This window comes from Sinocyclocheilus rhinocerous, unplaced genomic scaffold (genome assembly GCF_001515625.1).
Source record: "Sinocyclocheilus rhinocerous isolate Xijiao unplaced genomic scaffold, SAMN03320098_v1.1 scaffold1133, whole genome shotgun sequence".
Lineage (NCBI taxonomy): Eukaryota > Metazoa > Chordata > Actinopteri > Cypriniformes > Cyprinidae > Sinocyclocheilus > Sinocyclocheilus rhinocerous.
Genome location: NW_015642058.1, coordinates 25091 through 50853, shown reverse-complemented (window position 1 = coordinate 50853; position 25763 = coordinate 25091). Strand labels below are relative to the sequence as shown.

The 25763-nt window shown below is 38.3% G+C and overlaps 1 protein-coding gene across 1 annotated transcript in view; it reads left to right on the top strand.

The window, feature by feature from the left end:
- The window catches only part of LOC107755590 (differentially expressed in FDCP 8 homolog), a 97698-nt gene that overhangs the window by 49503 nt on the left and 22432 nt on the right, over nucleotides 1-25763 (top strand). The window contains exons 8-9 of the mRNA XM_016572481.1: nucleotides 3932-4045; nucleotides 4383-4463. Of these exons, the coding sequence (XP_016427967.1) occupies nucleotides 3932-4045; nucleotides 4383-4463 (195 nt within the window). The remainder of the gene's footprint in view (nucleotides 1-3931; nucleotides 4046-4382; nucleotides 4464-25763) is intronic.

The window sequence follows — 25763 nt, the reverse complement described above, 5'->3', positions numbered from 1 at the left end:
CCGCATTCTCAACTACCTCGACGACTGGCTCGTTCTGGCCCAGTCGGAGGCAGAGCTAATATCACACAGAACCCTCCTCCTCAGCCACCTGGAGTGCCTGGGACTCAGGGTCAATGTCAATTTTGCCAAGAACGCGTTCTTCCCCAGCCAGTGAATATCGTTCCTGGGAACAATTTTCGACTCAGCCCAATTGAGAGCTGTTGTCCTGCCGGCTCTGGCCATACAGAGGCTGGTCCATCCCATGCGTGGCGTCACGGACGCCTGCAGATCAGGGGGAGTCAGGCCTGTGTAACAGCCCTGGCCCCCTGGAAGAGCTCCCGCTGAATGGAACAGGGTGTGACCATGGGGATGGTTTGCAGAAGGACAGTTGTCACGACAGACACCTCCAACTCAGGTTGGCGGGCGCTGTGCAAGGGCATACTGACTTTCTCCAATCGCCCTGATCCCATAGGTAATCAGGCGAGTGAGGAAACAAAAACACAAGGTTCTCCTGGTGGCCAGCTGTTGGTAGCGGCCCCTTGGCCCATTCCGTTGAGATGGGATCTCCTCTCTCAAGCGAACGGGACAATATGGCATCCTCGGCCCGATCTGTGGGCCCTGCACCTCTGGCCGCTCGACGGGAGCCTTCGAGCCTCCCAGAGCGTGTCTTGAACACAATTTCGGAGGCTAGAGCCCCGTCTACGAGACGCCTCTACGCCCTTAAGTGGTCTCCGCTTGGTGTCTGGTGTAGACACAGATCTGGCAGAGAGCCCTTGGCCGTATCACGCTCAAGTTCTCTGGCATTACTTCACCTGTTAGCTCTCGACCCCTGGGTGTCGAATTTACAGGAGTACTCTGGAACGATTAACCAGGCCGGGTGTGACCTCAGGAAGCTCAGCCCGTCTTAGCCTTGTGTTGTTGTTAACTTCGCTATGGGCATTGGTTGCTTATGGAAGTTATGATACTTTTAGTCATTCCACTACATTAGCACGATGTGATTGTACTGTGTTCCCATAGCGTCTTAGCAGACACAGTATGAGTGTAGTATCGAAAGGGAATGTACTCGGTTACTAACGTAACCTCGGTTCCCTGAGATACGGGAACGAGTACTGCGTTGCTAGCCATGCTATGTAGCCGCACGACTCAGTCGTCGCTTCAGTCGAAGTAACCTGAGAATCCTGTGGCGAACGCCCGCTTATATAGCCAGATACCCCGCCCAAGCTCCGCTGCCGAGCCATTGGTTCGTTTTTTTTTTACACTGCACAAACCAATGGCCATGCAGTTTAACTGCGTGATTAAAAAAAGGCTTCAGTTCAGGAGAAAAAAGCTTTTTCCCATAGCGTCTTAGCAGACGCAGTACTCATTCCCGTATCTCAGGGAACCGAGGTTACGTTAGTAACCGAGTACGTTTTTCAAACTTGCAATAAAATTCATTTAAATCATCGGCCAGTTGTTGATTCTCCACAGTGCTGGGGGATGGTGTCTTGTAATTGCATAATAAAAGATTATTGCATAATAAAAGATTAAGATGATTAAGCATTACAATTCCCCAATCTAGACTAAGTTACAGATGTTCTCTCACTTAAACAACTCTCAAAATAAAGTGCTCTGTGACTGTAAAGAAGTAGAATTGAGTTGCTGGATATAACAAAACAGATGTCGTTTCCCACTATGTTTATAAATGGGCATTTTTTCCTAACCTTATTAAATGTATGTCATCTTTCACAGCAAATTCTTACATTGTTTCAATTAATTCAGTTAGAAACTGTAGAGTTGTTACTATTCAAATGAAATCAGTATCAACAAACTCCATCTTTCCACTACAGAGGAGACAGAAGCTGCATCTGAAGTGACATTAGATGTATTTACACAGACTGTTTAATGAAGCTGAGGTGCCATAAATGCATTTACACCACAAAATTATATAATAAATAATGTTATAAGATTAATGTTTTAAATATTTTTTTTCGAACATACAAATAAGAAATGTATGGGGAAAATGCAATGATACTTTTAATTATAAAAACAAACCACCAACTAAATAACTTTTTTAAATTAGTGAGTCATTTAGTCATTCATTTAACCAATTCGTTCAAACGACTGATTCATGCAGAAACGAGGCAGCTGACTCTCTTTATGAATGGGTTACTGAATCATTGACTCACTCGATTCATTCAAAAACGTGGATTCATTCAGTAATGAAATGCCAGTGTGTGTTGCTCAGAGACACACAACAGTTCTGTTGTGGCTTTGATTGGAACTATTGGAACTTTAATTGGAAATTGAGCAAAAACGGTCAATATTGTGTCTAAAATGTAAGTCACTCATTTTAACTTCTTGTTTATTGAACTATTATTGTATAGTGTCACATTGCAATCGTGCTGATATTCGGGGAAACATCTTGGTCTTGTAATGTTGCTAACCTATATCATATATGTATTTTTTTTGCTACGGCAGAATGCATCTATAACTTCCTGTAAGATACTTTGTGTGTGCTGTTGCGCTCAATTGTTTTGATTTCTGAGTCTCTCACTCAGGCTGTGCGAGCCTCATCTTGCATGACATCAATACATTATCAGTTGCCGTTTACACTAAATGCAGTAAAATCAGAATCATTCTTCCTTTTAAAAATTGATTTGTCCCAGACAAGTGTTAATCAAGCCCTGTGGTTCCCCCATGGTTTACTTTGGCCCTACACGTATTATAAATTGCAAACTTTGTGTCATCCTCACTCACAGTGAAGAACTTTCACACAATTACATGTTTACATGCGGTTGTGAGCGTAGCTGTAACGTCAAAGCGGACCAGCTCGGAATCGGTAATGCCTAGTTCACACTACAGGATTTTAAGCCCGATTAGCAAGTTATCGAGCTCGCTGACAGGTCGGGCTGTCATCGGGGGAAAATCGGTGGGTGATCAGTGCTCGGCAATCTTTATGTGTGAAATAATCAACGCATGAAATAATGTGAAATATGAAATGTGAAATGTGTGAAATAATCAAAGAGGCTCGCTGACGCCTCGCCAACGCCAAACGAATATCTAGCATGCTAAATATCTGGACCGGTCGGCCGACTCGACATCACGTGATGTCAGGTGTCTCGATGAGCTATATGAGGAAGCAAGGCATGGGTTGAGGTCAGCAGAAGAAAAACAGCAGCAGCAACATGGCTTTAAGAAAAGATTGGACACAAGAAATGGAGCAAATTTTTTTCAGAACAGATCATCATGCAAACAGCTTGCAGCACTAATTTCTTCCCGATGTCCATTTTCAAATAAAGAACTCGTGTTTCACTTGTTGTTTCGTGTCATTCCCGTTCAACTTCTCGCGTGTGTTTTCGTGACAAAACATGGTTTGGGGACCGTGTAGAGTCATTGGGTGACAGAGTTATTGTCAGCTCGTGTAGTGTGTGACCACCCGTTGTGAATCATTTACGTAGTGTCGCGTAGTGTGAACACCATAACGACTTCAAGACAGACAATCAAGTCATGTAGTCTGAACAGCACAGCGATCTGCCGATGTTTTAAGTTGCGTAGTGTGAACTAGGTTTAATCGTGAGACTCACCAGCTGGTCACCGGTCTGGGTCGATTATATGGAAAATCGGCTGATTCTGGTACCTGGCTGGTCAATCAGTGCATCTCATGTCAATTTACATTATCACCTTTAATATTCCACTAAACTGTTATAGATGCAGTTTTCCCTCTGAATCTTCAGTAAAGCTCACTTTTATAAATTATTACAGTCCCTAGTAATTTTGATTGCAGCTATACACACACACACACACAAACACACACATATATATATATATATATATATATATATATATATCATCTAGTTAATAGTGAGAATTGGTCCTTAAACTAAAGTGTTACCATATACTGTATATAATTTTCAGTTTGATAGTAACTCATGACATAAGACTCTGATTGTGGTGTGTGTATTGATGTGTTCAGGTGTGTCGTACATCAATGCGCTATCTTGCTCTGATGATGTCCAGGCCTGTGCTCAAACTGAAGGAGATCAATCCTCTTCTCTTCAACTTTGTGGAGGAGCTAGTGGAGATCAGAGTAAGTATCAAAAAAAGCAAATAATGTAAAATAAAATTATTTATTATTCAAAGTATTTATTATTAAAAGTAAAATAATGATTTTCACCTGTTCAGTTCTGAGGTTTTGACTTTCTTGATTGCAACCAACAGTTCAGTAATGCAACAATGACAGTCTATAGAAGTGATAGATAAATTCATTAAAAAAAAAACAGGTAACTTTTTTTAAATTGTGACAGTGTAAACCTTTTTTTTTTTTTTTTTTTGGTAAAGCGTTTTAATCTGAACAGTGCATTGGCTGAAACAGCATTCTATAGAATGCAATCTAAGGTAATGTTTTTATCATTCTTGTACTTCAGAAATTACGTCAGGATATATTGCTAATGAAGCCATATTTCATCACCTGTAAGGAAGCCATGGAGGCCCGACTCCTGCTGCATGTAAGTAATTAGGACACTATTTCATTTAGGCCCTGTCCATTACAGTCATTCCTTGTACTTCACACAAACCTTTACTGTATAAAAATAGTGCTGTTTTTAGCAAGTGTAATACTAAGAGTAGTATTAATTATTAAGCTCTGTTGACAACCTTTTTTTTGCAGTTATCACAGACAATAATTTTGAGAGAATCACTGTTTTACAGCTGATCAAATGAATCATCCAGCGATCAGTATGGCTGAACGTATATCAGTATATCAACTCTGCAATGGATATTAATATCTAAAGTATGGTGAAAACACTATTTGTGACCCATGCTGGCAAAATGAGTCGGAATGCACACGGGCTAATTTTGAGCTACAGACAAAAAAAGTGAAAAATGTCGATTTTGAGGCCCTCGTCTAGTGATCCCAATGCTCCAAATAGTAATAACACATCTAAAATGATCTTTATTTGTATGTTTTCTGAGAGGAGTACCTTTTCTCCGCTCGTGTCATCCGAACATAAAGGTGCTTCCAACTGTGCGCGACCCCGATAGTGGACCTCTTCGCCTCAGAAGACAACTCTCACTGCCCAATTTATTTCTCAAAGACCAGGGACACGTTGGCCCACGATTGGCCCAACCTCCTTCTCTATGCTTTCCCCCCGATCGCTCTGATCCCACAGGTAATCAGGCGAGTGAGGGAACAAGAACACAGGGTTCTCCTGGTGGCCCCCCTTTGGATGAACCAGCTGTGGCTATCGGAGCTGACTCAGCTACTGATAGCGGCCCCTTGGCCTGTTCCACTGAGACAGGATCTCCTCTCTCAAGCGAACGGGACATTATGGCATCCTCGGCCCGACCTATGGACCCTGCACCTCTGGCCGCTCGACGGGAGCCTTCGTGCCTCCCAGAGCGAGTCTTAAACACAATTTTGGAGGCTAGAGCTCCGTCTACGAGACGCCTCTATGGCTTAAAGTGGTCTTTTTTCTCTGCCTGGTGTCTAAACCCCCTCACTTCCGAATTGGCAGAGGTGTTGCCATTTCTACAAGAGCTGCTGGATAAGTGTCGTTCCGCTTTCGAGCCGCTACAGTCTGCCAACATTAGGTCGCTATCGCTGAAGACTGCCCTGCTTCTAGCACAGGCATCAGTAAAGCGAATAGGGGACCTCGCTATGTAGCTGCACGACTCAGTCGTCGCTTCAGTCGAAGTAAACCTGAGAATCCTGTGGCGAGCGCCCCATTCTGGCGGGCTTTGGCAGGCTTCGTCGCCATTGGTTCGTTTTTTAAGCACTGCACGAACCAATGGCCGTGCAGTTTCACTGCGTGAATGAAAAGGCTTCAGTTCAGGAGAAAAAAGGCTTTTTTCCCATATGCGTCTTAAGCGAGACGCAGTACTCATTCCCATATCTCAGCGAACCGAGGTTACGTCAGTAACCGAGTACGATTTTTACATTTAATTATTTTGTTTTTCTTAAATGCTTTTTGTTTAGATGTAAAATGAAAAAGGTAGCCTAATGCACTGTTTTTTTTATGTGTTCTACTGTTTTTTTTTTTTTTGCATCTGTTCTTATTTATAATAACAAAGATAAAATAAAAATAGCTATATTGTGACTATTAATATAGAAATTATTAAGAAAAGAAGTGTAGGACAAGATGCAACGCTGCTCTGTGATTTTGCTTTGAAACCTTCAGAATACTTTAACTCGATTTTTCTCAAAGTTGACTTTGCTGACTCTATCGATTTTAAACAGGTGTAGCTCAGTCATTTTTCATCTGATTCCAACAAATCATTCATCATTTTGAAGGTCTTTTAATGGAGAATGTGATAGTGGTTGCCGCAAGCCCGCCGGCCGCCGCTCACTCTAGCCCCGCCGGCCTCCTCTCACTCTAGCTCTGCCGCCGCTCACTCTAGCCCCGCCGGCCTCCGCTCACTCTAGGCCGCCGGCCAGAAAGCGAAACTACTTTGTTTGGCCTTCCAAAAGAGGACACAACTAGAAATCAGTGGTTAAGTTGTATTTACAACACTGTTCCAGAACAGTTTAACCCAAATTTCGGCCAATCACAACGCATTGGATAGCTGGCCAATCAGAGCACACCTCGTTTTTCAGACCGATGAGTTTTGTAAAAATCGACGCGTTTCAGAAAGGCATAGAGGAGAAACTATAATGTACTGTATGTGGAAAATAATGTTTTTTTAACCTTAAACCGCATAAACACATTTCATTACACCAAATACACAAAATAATGTTCTTTTTAGCAACATCATATGACCCCTTTAAAGAAAAAATGTCATTTTTGAAAAAAATTGCTCATTGTGACTCATTTTGCCAGCACAGGTCACATTTATTAGCACGTTAACAATCTCATCAGTTTAAAACATTAACTTGCAAGCACAAAACACAAGGTACTTCTTTTTATGTACAAATGAGATTTAATTATTATAATACACAGAAACTAATCTAACACATAAACACACACTGACTCTGAGTTGCAGAAAGAAAGTAAGTGAGGAAAGAATGACTCTTAGGAAAGTGAAAATTTGAAATCCCAATATTCTAGCAATATATTCAAATTTTTAGACCTGTGTAGTGATGGGTACTTAAGTCACAGATGACATTGTGATTTTAGATCATGTGTCCCTTAAGGTGCGGTTATGAGTACATAAGATGACCCCAACAGGGGCTGTTCAGTCATTTAGAATTAAACTGATGGGAGTTGGTTTACAGATTTATGTGACACATTGGTGAGATATTGCTAACTTGTAGAGCCTCTTACTGTATTATCAACACAAGCAAGACACAGGTGTAATAAAATAAAATGTATTACCGAAATATAAGCAAGAATAATCAATAACTACTAAATGAATACCATGAATGAAAAAGGACTGAAGTACATAAGTTGCATATAATGCAAGAGATTAAATTGGGTGTTGCTATGGCAGAGTTACGTTATAGAAAGATAAACTGCTGCTTCTCTAAATCTCATAAGATGAAGAACCTTATTATGCATCAAACAAATACACAAATGAGCCATTACATTATGACCACCTATCTAATAACCTGTAGGACCTCCTTTAGCCCAAAAAACAGTGGCCATGGAGCGAGGTATTAATTTGACGAGGTGGCGATATGCATCCTGGGGTATCTGGTACCATAATGTCAACAGCAGGTCCTCCAGATCCCGTACATTGCAGGGTGGTGGTGATGTAGTGCGAACCCGCTTTTCCAAGTTGAACCACAAATGTTGGATTTGGAGGCCGAGGCATTCACAGAAATTCACCATCATGTTCCTCGAACTGCTCCTTGACAATACTGGCAGTGTGTTTCGTCGTTTGGCCATCCGTGCACCACTTTTGATACATACTCACTATAACGTCACGTGAACAACCCACAAGGTGTGCCGTTTCTGAGATCGAAGTTCCGAGGTGCCGTGCCATCACAATATGTCCTTTATCAAACTCTGATAAATCGCCAGCTTTTCCCAGTCCGACACCGAACACTCTACTGACTGAAAGCCGGTCCTCAGGTGGTATATACACTTCTCTGTGAACTGTGAATGCCTGCATTGCAACCCATGCAGTTATTGGTTATGTCTGGACAAACAAATTGGATTTAGTCACCTGCAATTAATAGTGTGGACAGTCTTTCTGAAAGATCTGATTTGAGAAAAAAAATCGGATTTGCCTGCAGTCTGAACATAGCCTTTGTGAGCTTTCTTTGCTTCACCCACTGCTGCTGCACCCAGAGGTCCTAAGTAAGTTTTATGGTGGTCACAGGCCAAACCCCTAGGAATTAGTCTGTAGATGGGTGAAAGGCAGAAACTGCATGTGGACCAATGAGAAGTCCTGTCTTTCCTGGGCTTGGTACCAGAGGTTTTCTCTTTGCCCACTTAAAGGATTAGTTCACTTTGTGTAGAGCCCTTTGAAGCAGCATTGAAACTGCAGTTTGGACCTTCAACCCATTGGCCACTATTTAAGTCGATTATATGGAGAAAAATCCTGGAATGTTTTCCTCAGAAACCTTAATTTCTTTGCGACTGAAGACAGAAAGACATGAACATCTTGGATGACATGGGGGTGAGTAAATTATCAGGAAATTTTTTATTCTGGAAGTGACCTAATCCTTTAAGAGGTGTCTGGCCATTGTCCTAGCATTTTTATCTGATGGCATTGGACAGTTTTTTTGTGTTAATCCACCAAGATCCAATCAAGTTGTAGCAAACCTTTGTCCACCGTTATGGTCAGAGAGGGGACCCGCCATAAACTGGGCCCTGGAATGTGCTGTTCACCACACCTGAATGAACCATCAATCATTAATTTTACCCTCGCATTGAGTTTTCAATGCGACTATGAAACTTTATTTCAAATGCACCAGTTCAGCTATGATCTGGAGATTTGTACTTGCATTTTGTGATACTCTATCTTTTGAACAGGGATTCCCTTTTGTGGCATCGTTAGCTGAATGGCATTTCCCATGATCGCTCATTCGTTGGAGGCCTGTTCTCATCTGGAATGACATATTGGGAAGCCAATCATGATGGTGCATTTGGCTGATATATAGATGCAGAGTGTTGCTGTGTTTGAAGTTTGAGGCAGGCAAATACAAAGTCAGGGACACACCTTTGTGGGAAAACAGAAAATAAAAAAAAAGAAGTTTAGCGAGATCCGTTAGATGGCTGATCTGCTATTTAAGTTTATTAAGTTGGTTTGAGAAAGCCAAATTACTGATCTGCTATTTAAACTTATTAAGTTGGCTTGAAAAACCTAACTTACTGATCTACTATATACACTTCTTCTTCTGAGCCAAAATTTAGACTGTATCTCCTCCTAGAGCTTTGAAGCTAGAACCACCAAACTCGGGTCAAACCTTGAGAAGTTAGTTGCTATATCTTTTCAGACTGATCCAACTTATGATTTTCCTAAAAATTATGATTAAACTCGGAAAAATCCCATAGATTTACATTGACAGAATGTTCAGATGAGCCAAGACTCTTCAAACTCCAACTGACAAACATTCAAATGCAAACACACTGAAGCCCATTCTATGTACTATTTCTAAGCCACTGATACTGTAAAACATGCTAGCAACATGCTAGTAACTTGTTAATCGTGATAACAACATGCTAGTAACAGGGTAATCATGCTAGAATCATGCTAGTAACTTGATAATCATGCTAGAAACTTGCCAACAACATGCTAGTAACTTGCTAATCATGTTAACAACATGATAGTAACATACTAATCATGCTAGAAAAATGCTAGCAACATTCTAGTAACTTTTGCTAATCATGCTAACAACATGCTAGTAACATGTTAATCATGTTAGGAAAATGCTAGCAACATGCTAGTAACTTGCTAACATGTTAGTAACATGCTAATCATGCTAACAACATGCTAGTAACATGTTAATCATGTTAGGAAAATGCTAGCAACATGCTAGTAACTTGCTAACATGTTAGTAACATGCTAATCATGCTAACAACATGCTAGTAACATGTTAATCATGTTAGGAAAATGCTAGCAACATGCTAGTAACTTCCTAACATGTTAGTAACATGCTAATCATGCTAGGAACATGCTAGCAACTTTCTAGTAACTTGCTAATCATGTTAACATGCTAATCATGCTAGAAACATGTTAGCAACATGCTAGTAACTTGGTAATCATGCTAGTCATGCTAGCAACATGCTAGTAACTGGCTAATCATGCTAAAAACATGCTAGGGTGCGTCTCAATCAACTCCCTAGTTCAGTACAAGGTTATTATAGTTTTGCATTTTTAAATTTGTTTTATTTTAATATTGTTTTCAAATTTGCAATAAAATTTAGTTTCATTTTTATTAGTTTCAATAATAATTTTGTTAGTTTTAGTTTAGTTTTTATTTTGTGAACACATTTATATTTCGTTTTTATATAGTTTAGTTTCAGTTTTAGTTTTAGTAATTGAAGTTTAGCAGAATTAACAGATCACTTCCAGTGCGCAGACCAAAGAACGACTTTAACCTTATTGACGATAACGTCCAGCTTATTCGTGTGCACGCTCTGCAGTCTGAAGACCGTCAAAGATTTCTATTTACAATTCGATTTGCAGCGTTGCGCATTATAGCCATTCGTGCTGCAGCTGAAGTGAATGACAGTTTAGGGAGCGCTCTTTGCTTGCTTTCTGTAGACTGTACAATTTTATTTTATAAGTTTCATTTTTAATGCTTCTATAAAGGACCAACAGTCACGTATAGGCCTACTGCAGAGTTTATGGAGAGACAATTGCATTTAACAGTAAAGGCATATTTATATACAGTATCTCACAATTACCTGACGCACAGCACGAGGACTCAACTTCTTTGATCGACCCTTGCGAGGAACTCGTCTTAGAAAACCTCTGTATGACCCTGGCCACTCTACTGCAACTCAGTTTAAGGGTCTTACAGATCTTCTTATAGCCTAGGCTATCTTTGTGGAGAGCAACAATTCTAATTCTCAAATCTTCAGAGAGTTCTTTGCCTGAGGTGCCATGTTGAACATCCAGTGGTCAGTATGAGAGAATTGTACTCAAAGCACCAAATTTGAACTGCTCTAATACAAGATACACAAATCTGTATGGTCCTGTCAAGCAGACAAAAACATGAACATGATGAATAGGACATGTGGCTTTGCATGGTTAAACGACATACAGCTGTTATCACTTAGGGTGTACTCACTTTTGTTGCCAGCTATTTTGACAATAATGGCTGTATGTTGAGTTATTTTCAGAGGAGTACAGATTTACTGTCCTCTAAAAATAACTCAACATACAGCCATTGTTGTCTAAATAACTGGCAAGAAAAGTGAGTACAACCTAAGTGAATATGTCAAAACTGTGTCCAAAGTGTCAATATTTCAACTCAGTTTAAGGGTGTTACAGATCTTCTTATAGCCTAGGCCATCTTTGTGGAGAGCAACAATTCTAATTCTCAAATCTTCAGAGAGTTCTTTGCCTGAGGTGCCATGTTGAACATCCAGTGGTCAGTATGAGAGAATTGTACTCAAAGCACCAAATTTTAACTGCTCTAATACAAGATACACAAATTTGTATGGTCCTGTCAAGCAGACAAAAACATGAACATGATGAATAGGGCTTTGCATGCTGAATGTGGCTTTGCATGGTTAAACGACATACAGCTGTTATCACTTAGTTGACAGCTATTTTGACAATAATGGCTGTATGTTGATTTATTTTCAGAGGACAGTAAATCTGTACTATAGCTTTCAGGCTAGGCTTTCTCAAGCCAACTTCAAAGTTTGTTCTCAAACTTTACTCATCTAGTTTCATGTTGGAAGGTCTGGAACAGACTAGAAGAACTTTTTTAGAAAAACCAAAGTTCATTTGTGTCAAGAATTTTTAGACTGTTGTTTGACCACCTCTAAAATGGGTTCTGACTAGTTAGACAATGTCAAGTCATGTTTGTTTCTGTAGTGCTTTATACAATACAGATTGCATCAAAGCAACTTCTCAGAGATAAACAGGAAATAGCAGAAGCAATTATGGAAACTCCGCTATGGAGACAGATTCTATAAGACAATAATGTCTTTATTCAGCTCAAGTTAGTTCAGATCAATAACAGTGTGAAGTTAAAGGGATAGTTCACCCAAAAATGAAAATTTTATGTTTATCTGCTTACCCCCAGGGCATCCAAGATGTAGGTGACTTTGTTTCTTCAGTAGAACACAAACAAAGATTTTTAACTCAAACCGTTGCAGTCTGTCTGTCATATAATGGAAGTGAATGGGAATCACGGCTTTGAGTAAAAAAAAACATACACAAACAAAAGGCGGATCGCAGACTTATAAGTGCATTACCGCCACCTATCTCTCAAATGGACCATTGACACTCTATCTACAATCTCAATTAGGAGTGTCAATGGTCCATTTGAGAGATAGGTGGCGGTAATGCACTTATAAGTCTGCGATCTTGGATGCCCTGGGGGTAAGCAGATAAACATCAAATTTTCATTTTTGGGTGAACTATCCCTTTAATTGATCAGGTCTAGGCAGTTCTATAATAAAAGTTCAAGGTCTTTGCTGAGGATCTGTCATTGTATAGTCACCAAGGTCTTTGTTGAGCATCTGTAAGGAGGGCTTGTCTCATCGAGGTCTTCAGTGACCGTTGAAGGTCTGTGTTGTGGTCCTTCCTGGGTGCAGGTCCACCACAGGATAAGAGTGCGACAGACAGACTAATGTAAGTGTAGATGGCAATCTTCTCACGATGTAACAAGTACATAAGGTGCTATGGGAAGTGATCCCGATTGCTCCAATTATTGCAGCCTAACAATCCCTTAAGAGATTTAGAAATGTGACAGTGTGCTATGTGTATGGTATCACACTAGTTTTAATCTAGATTTGAAATGATAGAGTGTGTCTGCCTCCTGAACAACATTAGGAAGCCTGTTCCACAGTTTGGGTGCTAAGTAGGAAAAAGATCTACCGCCCACAGACTTATTTTGATATTCTAGGTATTATTGATTGCCCATAATTTTGAGACAGCAATGGACCGAAAGGACTATAATGCAATAGGGTATTGTTCAAGTATTGAGGAGCTAAACCATTCAAGGCTTTATAAATTATGTTGTGGAAAAAGTCCTCTGTCTTTGCAAAAAAATCCTCAAGTCAGGAAGTTCCAAATGCCAAAGCTTAGACTTCATTGGTGACGACAATTAAGCCAAGATGCCAGCTGTACTTCTAACAATCTTAATCATTATACTATTTTGCTGACCAATGAGCAGACATATACAGTAGTTACAGGGCCGCTGCTGGCCAAATGTTTGCCCTAAGCAGAATAGCATTATTGTGCCCCCTCCTTCAAAAAAAAAACAAACAAAAAAAACACATACTATAAAGGGTCAAAATAGAACTTTAATAAAATATAAAAGTAAATAAATAAATAGTAATTAAATTGGATTATTTATAAATTACAATTGTAGCTCTAGACAGTTACCTATGGCTATAATTTTATTAATACCGTTGTCTGATTGATTTTATAGTCTCAAGCATTCAGAAATCACACAAAATAAAATGAAGCAGTTTTACCACGATAAAACCATGGTTAATTTTGGTAAGGGTTGTGATGTCCACATCTTTTTGTTGAAGAAATTAAGTGGATATTTAAATTAAATGTTTGGTCAATATTAAACAAGGATTTGATCGTCCTGTAAGTGTAACGACAGTAATTATCAGGCCTTTTGTGCCCTTTGCAGGCATTTGTAATAATGCAAATTTTTTATTTTGTATTACATGTATTTAACATTGTTACTCAATGAAATATGAAACCATATGATTATTATTAATTAACCAATCATTATTGCCTCATTGTTTTTATATAATACATTTTAAGTCATGAAAACTAGAATATTAAGTCAGATGCGTTGTTGGTGGTGGTGAAATTACTGACATTACTAACGTCAACAGTCAAAAAAGTTTCACAGGATTATGAACGTAGTTACCTGAAAGTGATGCACGGGCTTCATCTTGGGCTTTTATATTTTTCTTTTCTCTGCGCCGGACTGCGCTGATGTCTTTTCCCTGATATAGTCTAGTTGTCCATTAATTATGATGATCATTTGTATTCAGCTGCAAACATGAGGTGAGAGCGAGCGCGGGCGCGGGCGCAGATCCGGGAATGGCGCGTCACGTGTGCTTATACTGCCTATACTGTGTTCATCATAAAATGCATTTTTTATAATTATATGTAATATATATGTTAATGTTCAGATTTTTATGTATGTATGTATGTTAATATTAATATAGAATGAAAGGTTTTTTTTTTTTTTTTGAGCAACTGGGATGGTGCCCCCCTGGGAGTTGGTGCCCTATGCAAACTGCGTACTCTGCGTATAGGGAGCGGCGATACTGAGTAGTTATCTTTTAGTCCATCCCCACTTCTCTTCACATCTCCCAACCCCCTTAGCTCCTCATTAATGGTGGTGCGCTGCCAGCTGGTCTATTTTTCAAAACATGTCAAAACATCATATATATTATTTTTTTAATTAAGACTATTATATGCTATTCAGTGTGAGTCATAGAGTCCTAATTGAAGCTTAATTTTAACAGCGCGGTAAAGTTAGTTTTAGGTTTGATATTCGCTGGATATTCGCCTAGGCTGCTTTATGCCGAGTTCACACTGCCCGATTTTAGCCCGATTTTTCACTCGCCGACAGGTTTTGCGAAATCGCCGACAAATGCCCAACAAACGCGGCAAATGAGGCAAATCGGTGCTTGTTCACGCGAGTGACAATCACGCAGTGTGAATTATCAAAGACGGGATCTGAGGGAATCGCCGGTGCGTCGCCGACGCCCATGAAATATTTGGCATGCCTCAATAACGTGATATTTAGGCCCTGGAATGTGAATTGTACCAGGAGAACCCCGCCAAAAAAATTTGTATTTTACCCCCGAATGGACAAATTTTACTGGGGGACCCCCTCGAAAGCAATTGGGCTATTTTCAGGCTAGTTTTGAGTAGTAATTGGGCGGGTTTTGTAGCGAAAACCTGGCAACCCTGCACCAGACAGAGCTGTCGGCGATTCTTCCTATTGTAAAGTCATGCAGTGTGTAACCTCCTGTCGCCGTTCCATCGTGCAGTGTGAACACAGCAACAACTGAATGCTACCCCAGATAGTCGTTCAGTGTGAAACCAACAGTGATGCGACATCTTTGAAAATCGTGCAGTGTGAACTCGGCATTAGGGACCGTATGCAAATATACCTCTCAGTACTAAACGAAGTGCAATAATTAATACAAATTATGTTTACAAAGCCATAGTAAATGCCTTGTGGGAAAACTGACAAAAAAATATTTAACCAATATGTCGCCATAGACAATATCTCCCTTACTGCATGTACAGTGCACAACTATTTTCTTTAAAAAATTACTATAATTCACCAAAAGGGTTTTTTTTTGTTCTTGTTCCAAATGTTGTAGTACATCACTAGTGGTCAGATTGACTTATTGCAACAGAAATTTTGCCAATATCAACCTTACTGTAAATACAGTACATAATTATTCTAAGAAAACAATTACTGTAATTGCCCAAAAGGGTTTTTTATGTTCCAAAGGTTGTAGTACATTCCTAGTGACCAGACTGGCTTACTACATGTGAAATGTTGCCCAAAAGGGTTTTTTTATGTTCCAAATGTTGTAGTACATCACTAGTGGCCAGACTGACTTACTACAGGTGAAATGTTGCCAATATCTTCCTTACTGTATATACAGTACAAAATTAATCTTAGAAAAAAATTACTATAATTCACCAAAATGTTTTTTTTTTCAAGTTTGCCAATATCATCTTTACTGTACATACAGCACATAATTATTCTTAGGAAAAATTTACTGAAATTCCCCAAAAGGGATTTTTATGTTCTAAAGGCTATAGTGCGTTTGTAGTTACAAGACTGGCTTACTACATGTGAAATTTTGCCAATATCTTCCTTACTGTACATACAGTACATAATTAATCTTTAAAATAATTACTGTAATTCACCAAAAGTTTTTTTTTCATGTTCCAAAGGTTGTAGTACATTCCTAGCGACCAGACTGACTTGCTACAGGTGAAATTTTGTCAATATCACTTTTACTGTACATAATTATTCTAAGAAAACAATTACTGTAATTTACCTAAAAAAAAAATTCATGTTCCAAAGGTTGTAGTACATTCCTATTGACCAGACTGACTTACTACACATGAAATTTTGCCAATATCTCCGTTACTGTATGTACAGTACACAACTACTTTCTTTAAATAATTACTATAATTCACCAAAAGGTTTTTTTTATGTTCCAAATGTTGTAGTACATCACTAACGGCCAGACTGACTTACTACATGGGAAAATTTGCCAATATCTTCCTTACTGTACATACAGTACATAATTAATCGTAGAAAAAAATTACTGTAATTCACCAAAAGTGTTTTTTTTTTCATGTTCCAAAGGCTGTCGTACATTCCTAGTGGCCAGACTGACTTACTACCAGTGAAATTTTGCCAATATCACTCTTACTGTACCTATAGTACATAATTATTCTTAGAAATCAATTACTGTAATACAGCAAAAGGGTTTTTTATGTTCCAAAGGTTGTAGTACATTCCTAGTGGCCTGACTGACTTACTACAGGTGAAATTTTGCCATTATCTTCTTTACTGTACATAATTATTCTTAGAAAAAAATACTGTAATTCTCCAAAAGGGTTTTTTTCATGTTCCAAAGGCTGTATTACGTTTGTAGTTACAAGACTGATTTAGTACAGGTGAAATTTTGCCAATTTCTTTCTTACTGTATGTACAGTACATAATTATTCTTAGAAAACAATTACTGTAATTCACATAAGAGTTTTTTTATGTTCCAAAGGTTGTAGTTCGTTTGTAGTTACAAGGCTGATTTACTACAGGTGAAATTTTGCCAATTTATTTCTTACTGTACGTACAGTACATAATTTTTTCTTAAAAAACAATTACTGCAGTTCACCAAATGGTTTTTTTCATGTTCCAAAGGCTGTAGTACATTCCTAGTGGCCAGACTGACTTACTACAGGTGAAATTTTGCCAATATCTCCCTTACTGTACGTACAGTACATAATTATTCTTAGAAAACAATTACTGTAATTCACCAAAATATTTTTTTCATGTTCCAAAGGCTGTAGAACATTCCTAGTGGCCAGACTGACTTACTACAGCTGAAATTTTGCCAATTTCTTTCTTACGGTACGTACAATACATAAATATTCTTAGATAACAGTTACTGTAATTCACCATAAGGGGTTTTTCATGTTCCAAAGGTTATAGTACATTTGTAGTTACAAGACTGACTTACTACAGGTGAAATTTTGCCAATATCTCCCTTACTGTACATACAGTACATAATTATTCTTAGAAAAAAAATACTGAAATTCACTAAAAGTGTTTTTTTTTAATGTTCCAAAGGTTGCAGTACGTTCGTAGTGACCAGACTGACTTACTACAGGTGAAATTTTCACAGTAACACCCTTACCGTATGTACAGCACACAAATATTTTCATAAAAAACTAATTCACCAAAAGTGTTTTTTTTTCATGTTCTAAAGGTTGTAGTATGCGCCTAGTGGCCTTGAATTCTACAGCAGATTATTTATATTCATATTCATATATATTTATTTATTTATTTATTTATTTATTTGTTTATGTGTGTCTGTACTGGTATATATGGTTTATGAGGACACAAATGTGTATAATGTCATGGGTACTACATCATAAACATGGTTTATGAGTACACTTCCTGTGTACTATTACACCTATGGAGAGTCCCCATAAACCACAAATGCAAGTATGTGTGTGTGTAGTTAATAGTAGTTATTAAGATTGATGTGGTTTGGAATTTGTAAAATGTGCTTGGTAAAAAATAAATATCATCAGAATATCAACTTGCCTAATAGTTATGCACGCACTGTACATACAAACACAAGCACACACACACACACATACATACATAAATAAATATGAATATAAATATAAATAATCTGCTATAGAATCCAATTCCACTAGGAGAGTACTACAACCTTTAGAACATGAAAAAAAAACTTTTGGTGGATTAGTTTTTAAATAAAAAATAGTTGTGTGCTGTACATACAGTAAGGGTGTTATTGTCAAAATTTCACCTGTAGTAAGTCATTCCCATCACTACGAATATACCGCAACCTTTGGAACATGAAAAAAAAAACACTTTTGGTGAATTACAGTAATTTTTAAGGTTTATTATGTACTGTATGTACAATAAGGAAGATATTGGCAAAATGTTATGTGTAGTAAGTCAGTCTTGTAACTACAAACGTACTACAACCTTTGGAACATAAAAAAACCCTTTTGGTGAATTGCAGTAATTGTTTTCTAAGAATAATTATGTAATGTATGTACAGTAAGGGAGATATTGGCAAAATTTAACTTGCAGTAAGTCTGTCTTGTAACTACAAATGTACTACAGCCTTTGGAACATGAAAAACCCCTTATGGTGAATTACAGTAATTGTTTTTTAAGAATAATTATGTACTGTACGTACAGTAAGGAAGATATTGGCAAAATCTCACCTGCAGTAAGTCAGTCTCGTAACTACAAATGTACTACAGCCTTTGGAACATGAAAAAAACCCTTTTGGTCAATTACAGTAATGGTTTTTGAAGATTAATTATGTACTGTATTTACAGTAAGGGTGATATTGGCAAAATTTCAGCTGTAGTAAGTCAGTCTGGCCACTATGAATGTACTACAGCCTTTGGAACATAAAAAAACCCCATTTGATTAATTACAGTAATTGTTTTCTAAGAATAATTATGTACTGTATGTACAGTAAGGGGAGATATCGGCAAAATCTCACCTGTAGTAAGTCAGTCTGGACACTAGGAATGTACTACCACCTTGAACAGTCGTTTGGGTACTTACAGTAGTTTTTATGAACACAATTGTGTATTGTACTGCATATATGAAGGAAGGTATTGGCAAAATCCCACCTGTAGCAAATCACTATGAGTTATACACGCTTTACAGTTTGGCAACGTTTTATTTTAAATGTTAAAAGTCACGTTAGTTCAAATACATTGGACGTTTTAAACCCAATCGGTGGAATTGTCAGACGGTCCCTTATGCATCAAAGTCGCTATAGCACATCAAAAGCTTTCTCCGGTTTAAATTTGCTGCTACAATACACTTAGGCGGTTTTAAAATAATATTTTCATGTCGATATAAAGTTGTTGCATATTGTTAAAACTAATCGTGGTAGTGGTATATTTGTAGGACTGTCGACTCTATAGAACAGTGGCACGCAAAAGCGAATGTCCGGCGAATATCGAACCTAAAACTAACTTTACCGCGCTAATGTAAACCCGCACCTGGACGCCGGCGCACTGAACGCTCTTTGTTTGCACGTGTCAATGTTTACGAATAGATTAAATGAAATGGGACAAAATTAATCTTGACAAACTATATATCATTATAAAGGTCTAAGCCTCAAGCATCGACGATAGATCGCTGTTTTTCAATGGAAATAAGGAATGTATTTGCTAAATTTGTGTAAGCAGTACACACCGGCGCACTGAACGCTCTTTGTTTGCACGTGTCAATGTTTACGAATAGATTAAATGAAATGGGACAAAATTAATCTTGACAAACTATATATCATTATAAAGGTCTAAGCCTCAAGCATCGACGATAGATCGCTGTTTTTCAATGGAAATAAGGAATGTATTTGCTAAATTTGTGTAAGCAGTACACATCAAAACATGCATAATCAAAACGCAGTATGTACCAGATTCGTCGTAATAACGAGTTATAAATGCATCCACAGCTGTAAATCCCGGTGTAGTTAGAAAGGTAAGGGTCCACTGAATAACATCCCATAGAGCACTTTTAGTCCAACGAAACAATAACGTTGTAATATGGGTGGTTATTCCTTTGTTTACATCTCATTTCTTCGGGGACAGTTATTGTTTGTATCCGTTATGGAATAACTTGCACTCAAAAAACTGCGTCTTGGTAGTAAAAAGCAACATGGTTTTGTAGCATACAGTGTTACAAACAGAATGAGACCATCCACTAAAAAAAAGTCAAAGATACGCGGAATATTGTTTATTTGAATTCTGGCACTCTCTCGTGACGGCTCGTGACGCACACTGTGATGCACCTGTCATCTGATGGGGGTGTAGCGATCGGCTTTTTGCACAAATGATTCTTTTTTTTTTTCCTATTCAACATTTTTCATTTATGTGTGCGTGTATTGTGGGGAATGTGGCTGTATCTGTATGATTACCATCTGTATGACCGCACATCAGCGTGTGATTACTGACTGTATGACAGCTATCAGTGTGAATGCGGTCTATACAAATGGCTATTAGAGTGTGATTATTAACTATATAGCCGGCAATCTGTATGATTACCATCTGTATGACCGGACATCAGCTTGTGATTACTGACTGTATGACCAGCAATCAGTGTGAATGCTGTATCTCTGCTAATCACAGTATGTACTTGACATAAAAAGGTAATTCGAGCTGTTTGTGATGAGCTTTTATTCATCATGTGACTTTCTCATCACCACCTGTTTTTGGTGGTTATCAGTATTACAATGTTTCAAAACTACTTAAAAAATACTTCAATATGCTGGTTTATTAACATTACATCAGTTCATGAAATAAGTTTTTTTATTGTGAATTTAAGTTAAGTCTGTAAAACCTAAAATGTTGCTATTATATATTTAACGGTGAAGTTCTGGCAACCACAGCTGCCGGTATTTTACCGTAAATGTCACAGGTTTTTTTTTACAGTGTATGCAGTATTGTATTTTTCTAGTGCTCAAATAAATCACTTATACGATGTCTAAGATTCTGTCTATTGTTTTATAATTGAAAAACTACACTGTAAAAAATGATTGATTTTAACAGTAAAAAACTGTAAAAATGCTACAGTAAAAACCTGTTAATTGGTTATCAGTAAGTTTCCATACTATATACGGTGAATAACTGTAATTACATTTAATGTCATTTTACAGTAAAATACTGTTAAAATTACGGTTTTTGGAAGTGAAAAATAAAAAGTAATTATATAATTTACAGTGAAAAACTGTAAATTGACGCTCCCAGAATTCCGTGCATGACACTTCATATTTTGTTTTTTCGTTGAAATAACTATGTTTCTTCTTAGTTTTTTCTTATCAGTTGTGTACATTAGGGTTTTATCTTACATCTAATGTTGTTAAATTGTATATTATATAAATTGCTGGTTTATTAACATTACATCAGTTCATGAAATAAGTTTTTTTATTGTGAATTTAAGTTAAGTCTGTAAAACCTAAAATGTTGCTATTATATATTTAACGGTGAAGTTCTGGCAACCACAGCTGCCGGTATTTTACCGTAAATGTCACAGGTTTTTTTTTACAGTGTATGCAGTGGTATGTATAATGACTAAAATAGTTTGTAGAACCCTTTTGTAGAATACATTTGGTAAATATTGTTCCTCAAACGGGGAGGGGGGGGACTAGAAATAGTCTCAGAAAAATGGTTGCAGGAATCTCATTTTTCATGGTATCTTCTTCAAATTTGAAATATAATCTCATGAGACATGTGACTTTCAACCCATTACTTTTCTGGATTGCTTCATCTGATTCAAATCTTGTATGTAGTTTTCACGGACTCAAAGACAATCTACATTACCACACACTCCTCACGCACTCATTTTTGTGCTTGCTGTATATGTGATCTACTTTGTGCGTCTGTGATTTATATCTTTTTTCTTTATTGAGTTAAGCGAGCGTCTCTCCCATATCTCCCATATTGCTCCACGGCATATTACGCGGAGTGTTACATAGTGGTGGCCCGTATGGGGACGTTCTGTTTTTGATTTTTGTTGTTTTATATATTTGTAAATATGGAGGAAATAGATACTGATACCCAGATTGCTATGGTTAATAATAATGTGCAGACACCTAATGATAATGGTGAAAATGTTGTGGATGATGTTGGTAACTCTGATGCTACGCCTGATGTAGACTTTACTGCAGGCCCGTTTGTAACATGACATAACCCTACGGCAGAAGTAACATCTATGCTAAGTTCCCTTTACATTTCTGACACTGAGGATAAAACTGATGATGATGATGATGACTAGCTGTTTGGTCCATGCTAATGTTATACAAACAATGCAAGCAGATATTGATAAATTAAAAGTGGATTTATTGGTCCTTAGCACAAAAGTACAGGCTAGGGAAAATGATTTTAAACAATCAGTTGAAAGCGCCTTAATTCGGGAGGCCAATTTCAGGCAGGCTGTGGATGTTGGCTTGGCAGAGTTGGAAGAGTATTTCCAGAAAAATCTGGAGAAGCTGGAGAAGGCCGTTACAGATTGTTTCCTGAGGAGAGAAGCAAAATGGGAAAGTCAGATAAAAAAGCTACGACAACTGAACCTACTAACGTTACGTCTGATGTCTCCCTGGTCGACATCAGCGTGGTCCTGCTTTGAGCTGGTGGAAGGCTGAAAAGAGGAAGATAACCGATTGGCGGTCGTTCAAGAAGGCATTCATGGCTGCTTTTTTACCAGAGGATTACCTCACGGAGGTCGAAGACAAATTGAAGAATGAAGGCAAAATAGAAATGAAGGCGGTGGTCGAAGCAAATACAGGAAACCCTGTGGAGACAGTTAATAGGTGAAGCCACAACAAGACCTTCAGACCCTCCCCAAAAGTTCATCATGGCTGATGGAAAAGTTCACCAAACTATAGGCCAGAGAAATATCAGTTATAAATGGCACAATAAGGTATGCAACTTAAATACCTTCATAATGAAAGGTGCTCACTTAGCATTTGCGCTTTTGGCTGGCCTGGACTTTCTGACGTCTGCTGGAGCAATTTTGGAACTCGCTCAGAACAGATATGGCCTGGAGGCAGAAGGAGGTTGCATGTACTATCCTTTCTCCAAAAACACCCAGATGACTTCAGATTGACGGGGCAAACAACCATGTCTGCTGGTGAAACCAGACTACACAATGCCACTGTAAGTCTCTACTATGCCTTACCTCCAACCTGGGAGACACCACTCATTTCCCCTAAACCTCAAAACGCTCCACTCTGGGACTCAGAAAATCAAGCGGAGTTGCTGAAGCTGATGGCTGCTTGGCCACGGGCTACCTCCAACGTCCTGGGGAAGACTGATGTGGAAAAACACAAAATCATTTTGTCAGATGAAGTGCCCATTAAATCTCGCGTTTACCATGTTCCCCCTTCAAGAAGAAGATAATTGAGGAACACGTGGACAAAATGCTCGAAGACCACGTCATCGAGCCCTCTTGTTCCCCTTGGGCATCACCAGTCGTGCAGGTTCCTAAACCAGATGGCTCATACAGATTTTGTGTAGACTACAGAAAACTTAACAGCAAGACAGTGCCAGACACTTACCTCATGTCTCTTGTACATGATATTTTGGAGTTCATGGAAGGAGGTGTGCGGTTTAGCACCCTAGATCTCCAGTCAGGCTATTGGCAGGTGGAGATGGAGGAGAGCAGCAAAGACAAGACCGCCTTTATTACCACCAAGGGGCTATATCAATTCCGGTCTATGCCATTTGGGCTCAGGAATTCAGTGGCCACGTTCCAGAGGCTGATGGAGAAGGTTTTGGCAGGACTTAGGGGACAATTTTGCTTTGTATACATTGACAATATAATTGTCTTTTGCAGATCATTATTGGAACACACATCACATATAAACATGATATTACAAAGACTAACCCAGGCCAAGCTCACCCTCAACATGAAAAAGTGCCACTTCTTTAAAAGACAGCTACAGATCTGGCCACTGAGAATGCGTGCGCAGAGGAAAGGGATCACGCGTGACCACGGTGTATTATGCAGGGCCACAGGGAATGCTCTAACATAGGAAATACATGATCAGTAGGGGGCAGTCATGTAACGTACTGAACTGAAGCGACAGAGAACATTAATCATGGCGAGCTGTAGTCTATTGAAGTTTATTGCGTGTACTAAGCTAAGGTCAATAAAATATTCATAATTATGTTATCAATAGTATTATCACGTGTTTATCACGACAGTTTGATCACTGAAAAATCATTTAAAAAGTATTACTCTACAGCCTTATTTTTATTATGCTCCGCTAAAGCCTACGTTGTGGATATCTAAAATCACGATCTAAAACATAGCTTAATGTGGTAAGGATATATAGGCCTATACACTAAATATACTTCACTTAAATCATTTACAGATTAAAAAAAATGAAAGAAAAAAATGTGCTGAGGGACATTGTGACGCGCTCCGAAGTCCCTACAGAAAGGATGCGAGACTGCAGAAATTAAGCGGCATCCTGCTTGTTTTCTTTATTTTGCAAAAGCTTTACAGTTTTGAATTATGTTTTGCTTCTGTCTGTATGACCATAAATTATGGGGTAACAGTTTCCTCAGAAGAGGAAAAAAATGCAGTGATCGCACCGGCGCCTCAAGCGCATTCAACATATTTTGCTAACTTGACATCGCAACCTGTTCATTATCAAAATAAAATACAGTTAAAGAAACATATAAAAAGTTACACTGCTCAATTTAAATAGTTCACAGTACAACTTGTTCACCACCTCACTGTGCTGTTAACTTATATTTTAGAAGGGAACTATAGCCTATAGCTATTTTTATAATGTTTATAATTTTCGAAACATTTTGCTTTATTCACCGGTATTTTAGCCTACATTATTTCTGAATGTATTAATAAAATGCGACGTAAAGCCTATATGATCTGTTTTTCCTCTCAAAACGAAGTTTTATACAAGTAGCATCATTTTTGACCATGCAGTAAACATTGTAAATATCTTAAGAAAATACTTTAATTTAATTAAAAGTTTTTCCGTATATTTAATACATTTGGCCAAAATCTTGTTATAAAAAAAGATGCTGTATTGGCCATGATTAGACACAAAATACCAGACTAAGACTCCAATTGTTTTTGTTTTTTTTGAGGAAAGTACTTTTATTATTATTATTATTATTATAGACAAAAAGAGTTGTAAAAAATAACGTTATTAACCTATAATTTTTCTACTGAAACCGGTTTCGGAATGGTAATAGTACAGAAGGAACGCAAGAACAGTTTTTAAGCTGTCAAGCGGTGTTTTTTTTTTTTTAAGCCCTGGCTCTCACCAATCGTAGTAAGTTATTGCTACAGATGGTCTATTAATGGGAGATGAGAGGGTTTGGGGCAGGCCCAGATTGGCTAATTGGGAGCATCAGGAGGATTCCCGGTGGGCCGGTCTATTTTTTGGCCGCGAGGGCCGGTACAGTCATGCCTCTGCTATGGAGTTGAAATATGGATGCCCGTATTTAAGGCATCAAAGAAGCGTCCTGTATGAAAGCTATAACACAGTTTGTCCCGTATTCGCAGGCATACGCCATATGACCACCAGACCATATGAGTAACAAATTCTCAATTGATAATTAATCATTATTTTTGTGCAAATTATTGCTTTATTTGTGAACGTAGGCTTTAAGACCAAGCGGAATCCTCTGCCGGCTGCTCCCACTTGTGGGACTCGCGCTTACGTCCGCGATTTGATTTTGGCAAATCAGTTTGGGCGAATACAACTTATTGATCATGAGCCCAACATTTAGCAAGGCAGGAAAACATTTAATCTACCTGTCCTGAGGGAAGACGTCTTTCACTATTGTAAGTTAATGCTGTTAAATAGAGGGGGGAAATACATTTAAAAAATGTAACTTCTAGCGTATTCTTAAACTTGGACCTCATTTTTATTGAAGTAGAAATCCAAGCACCAGAAGCAGCCCACACTC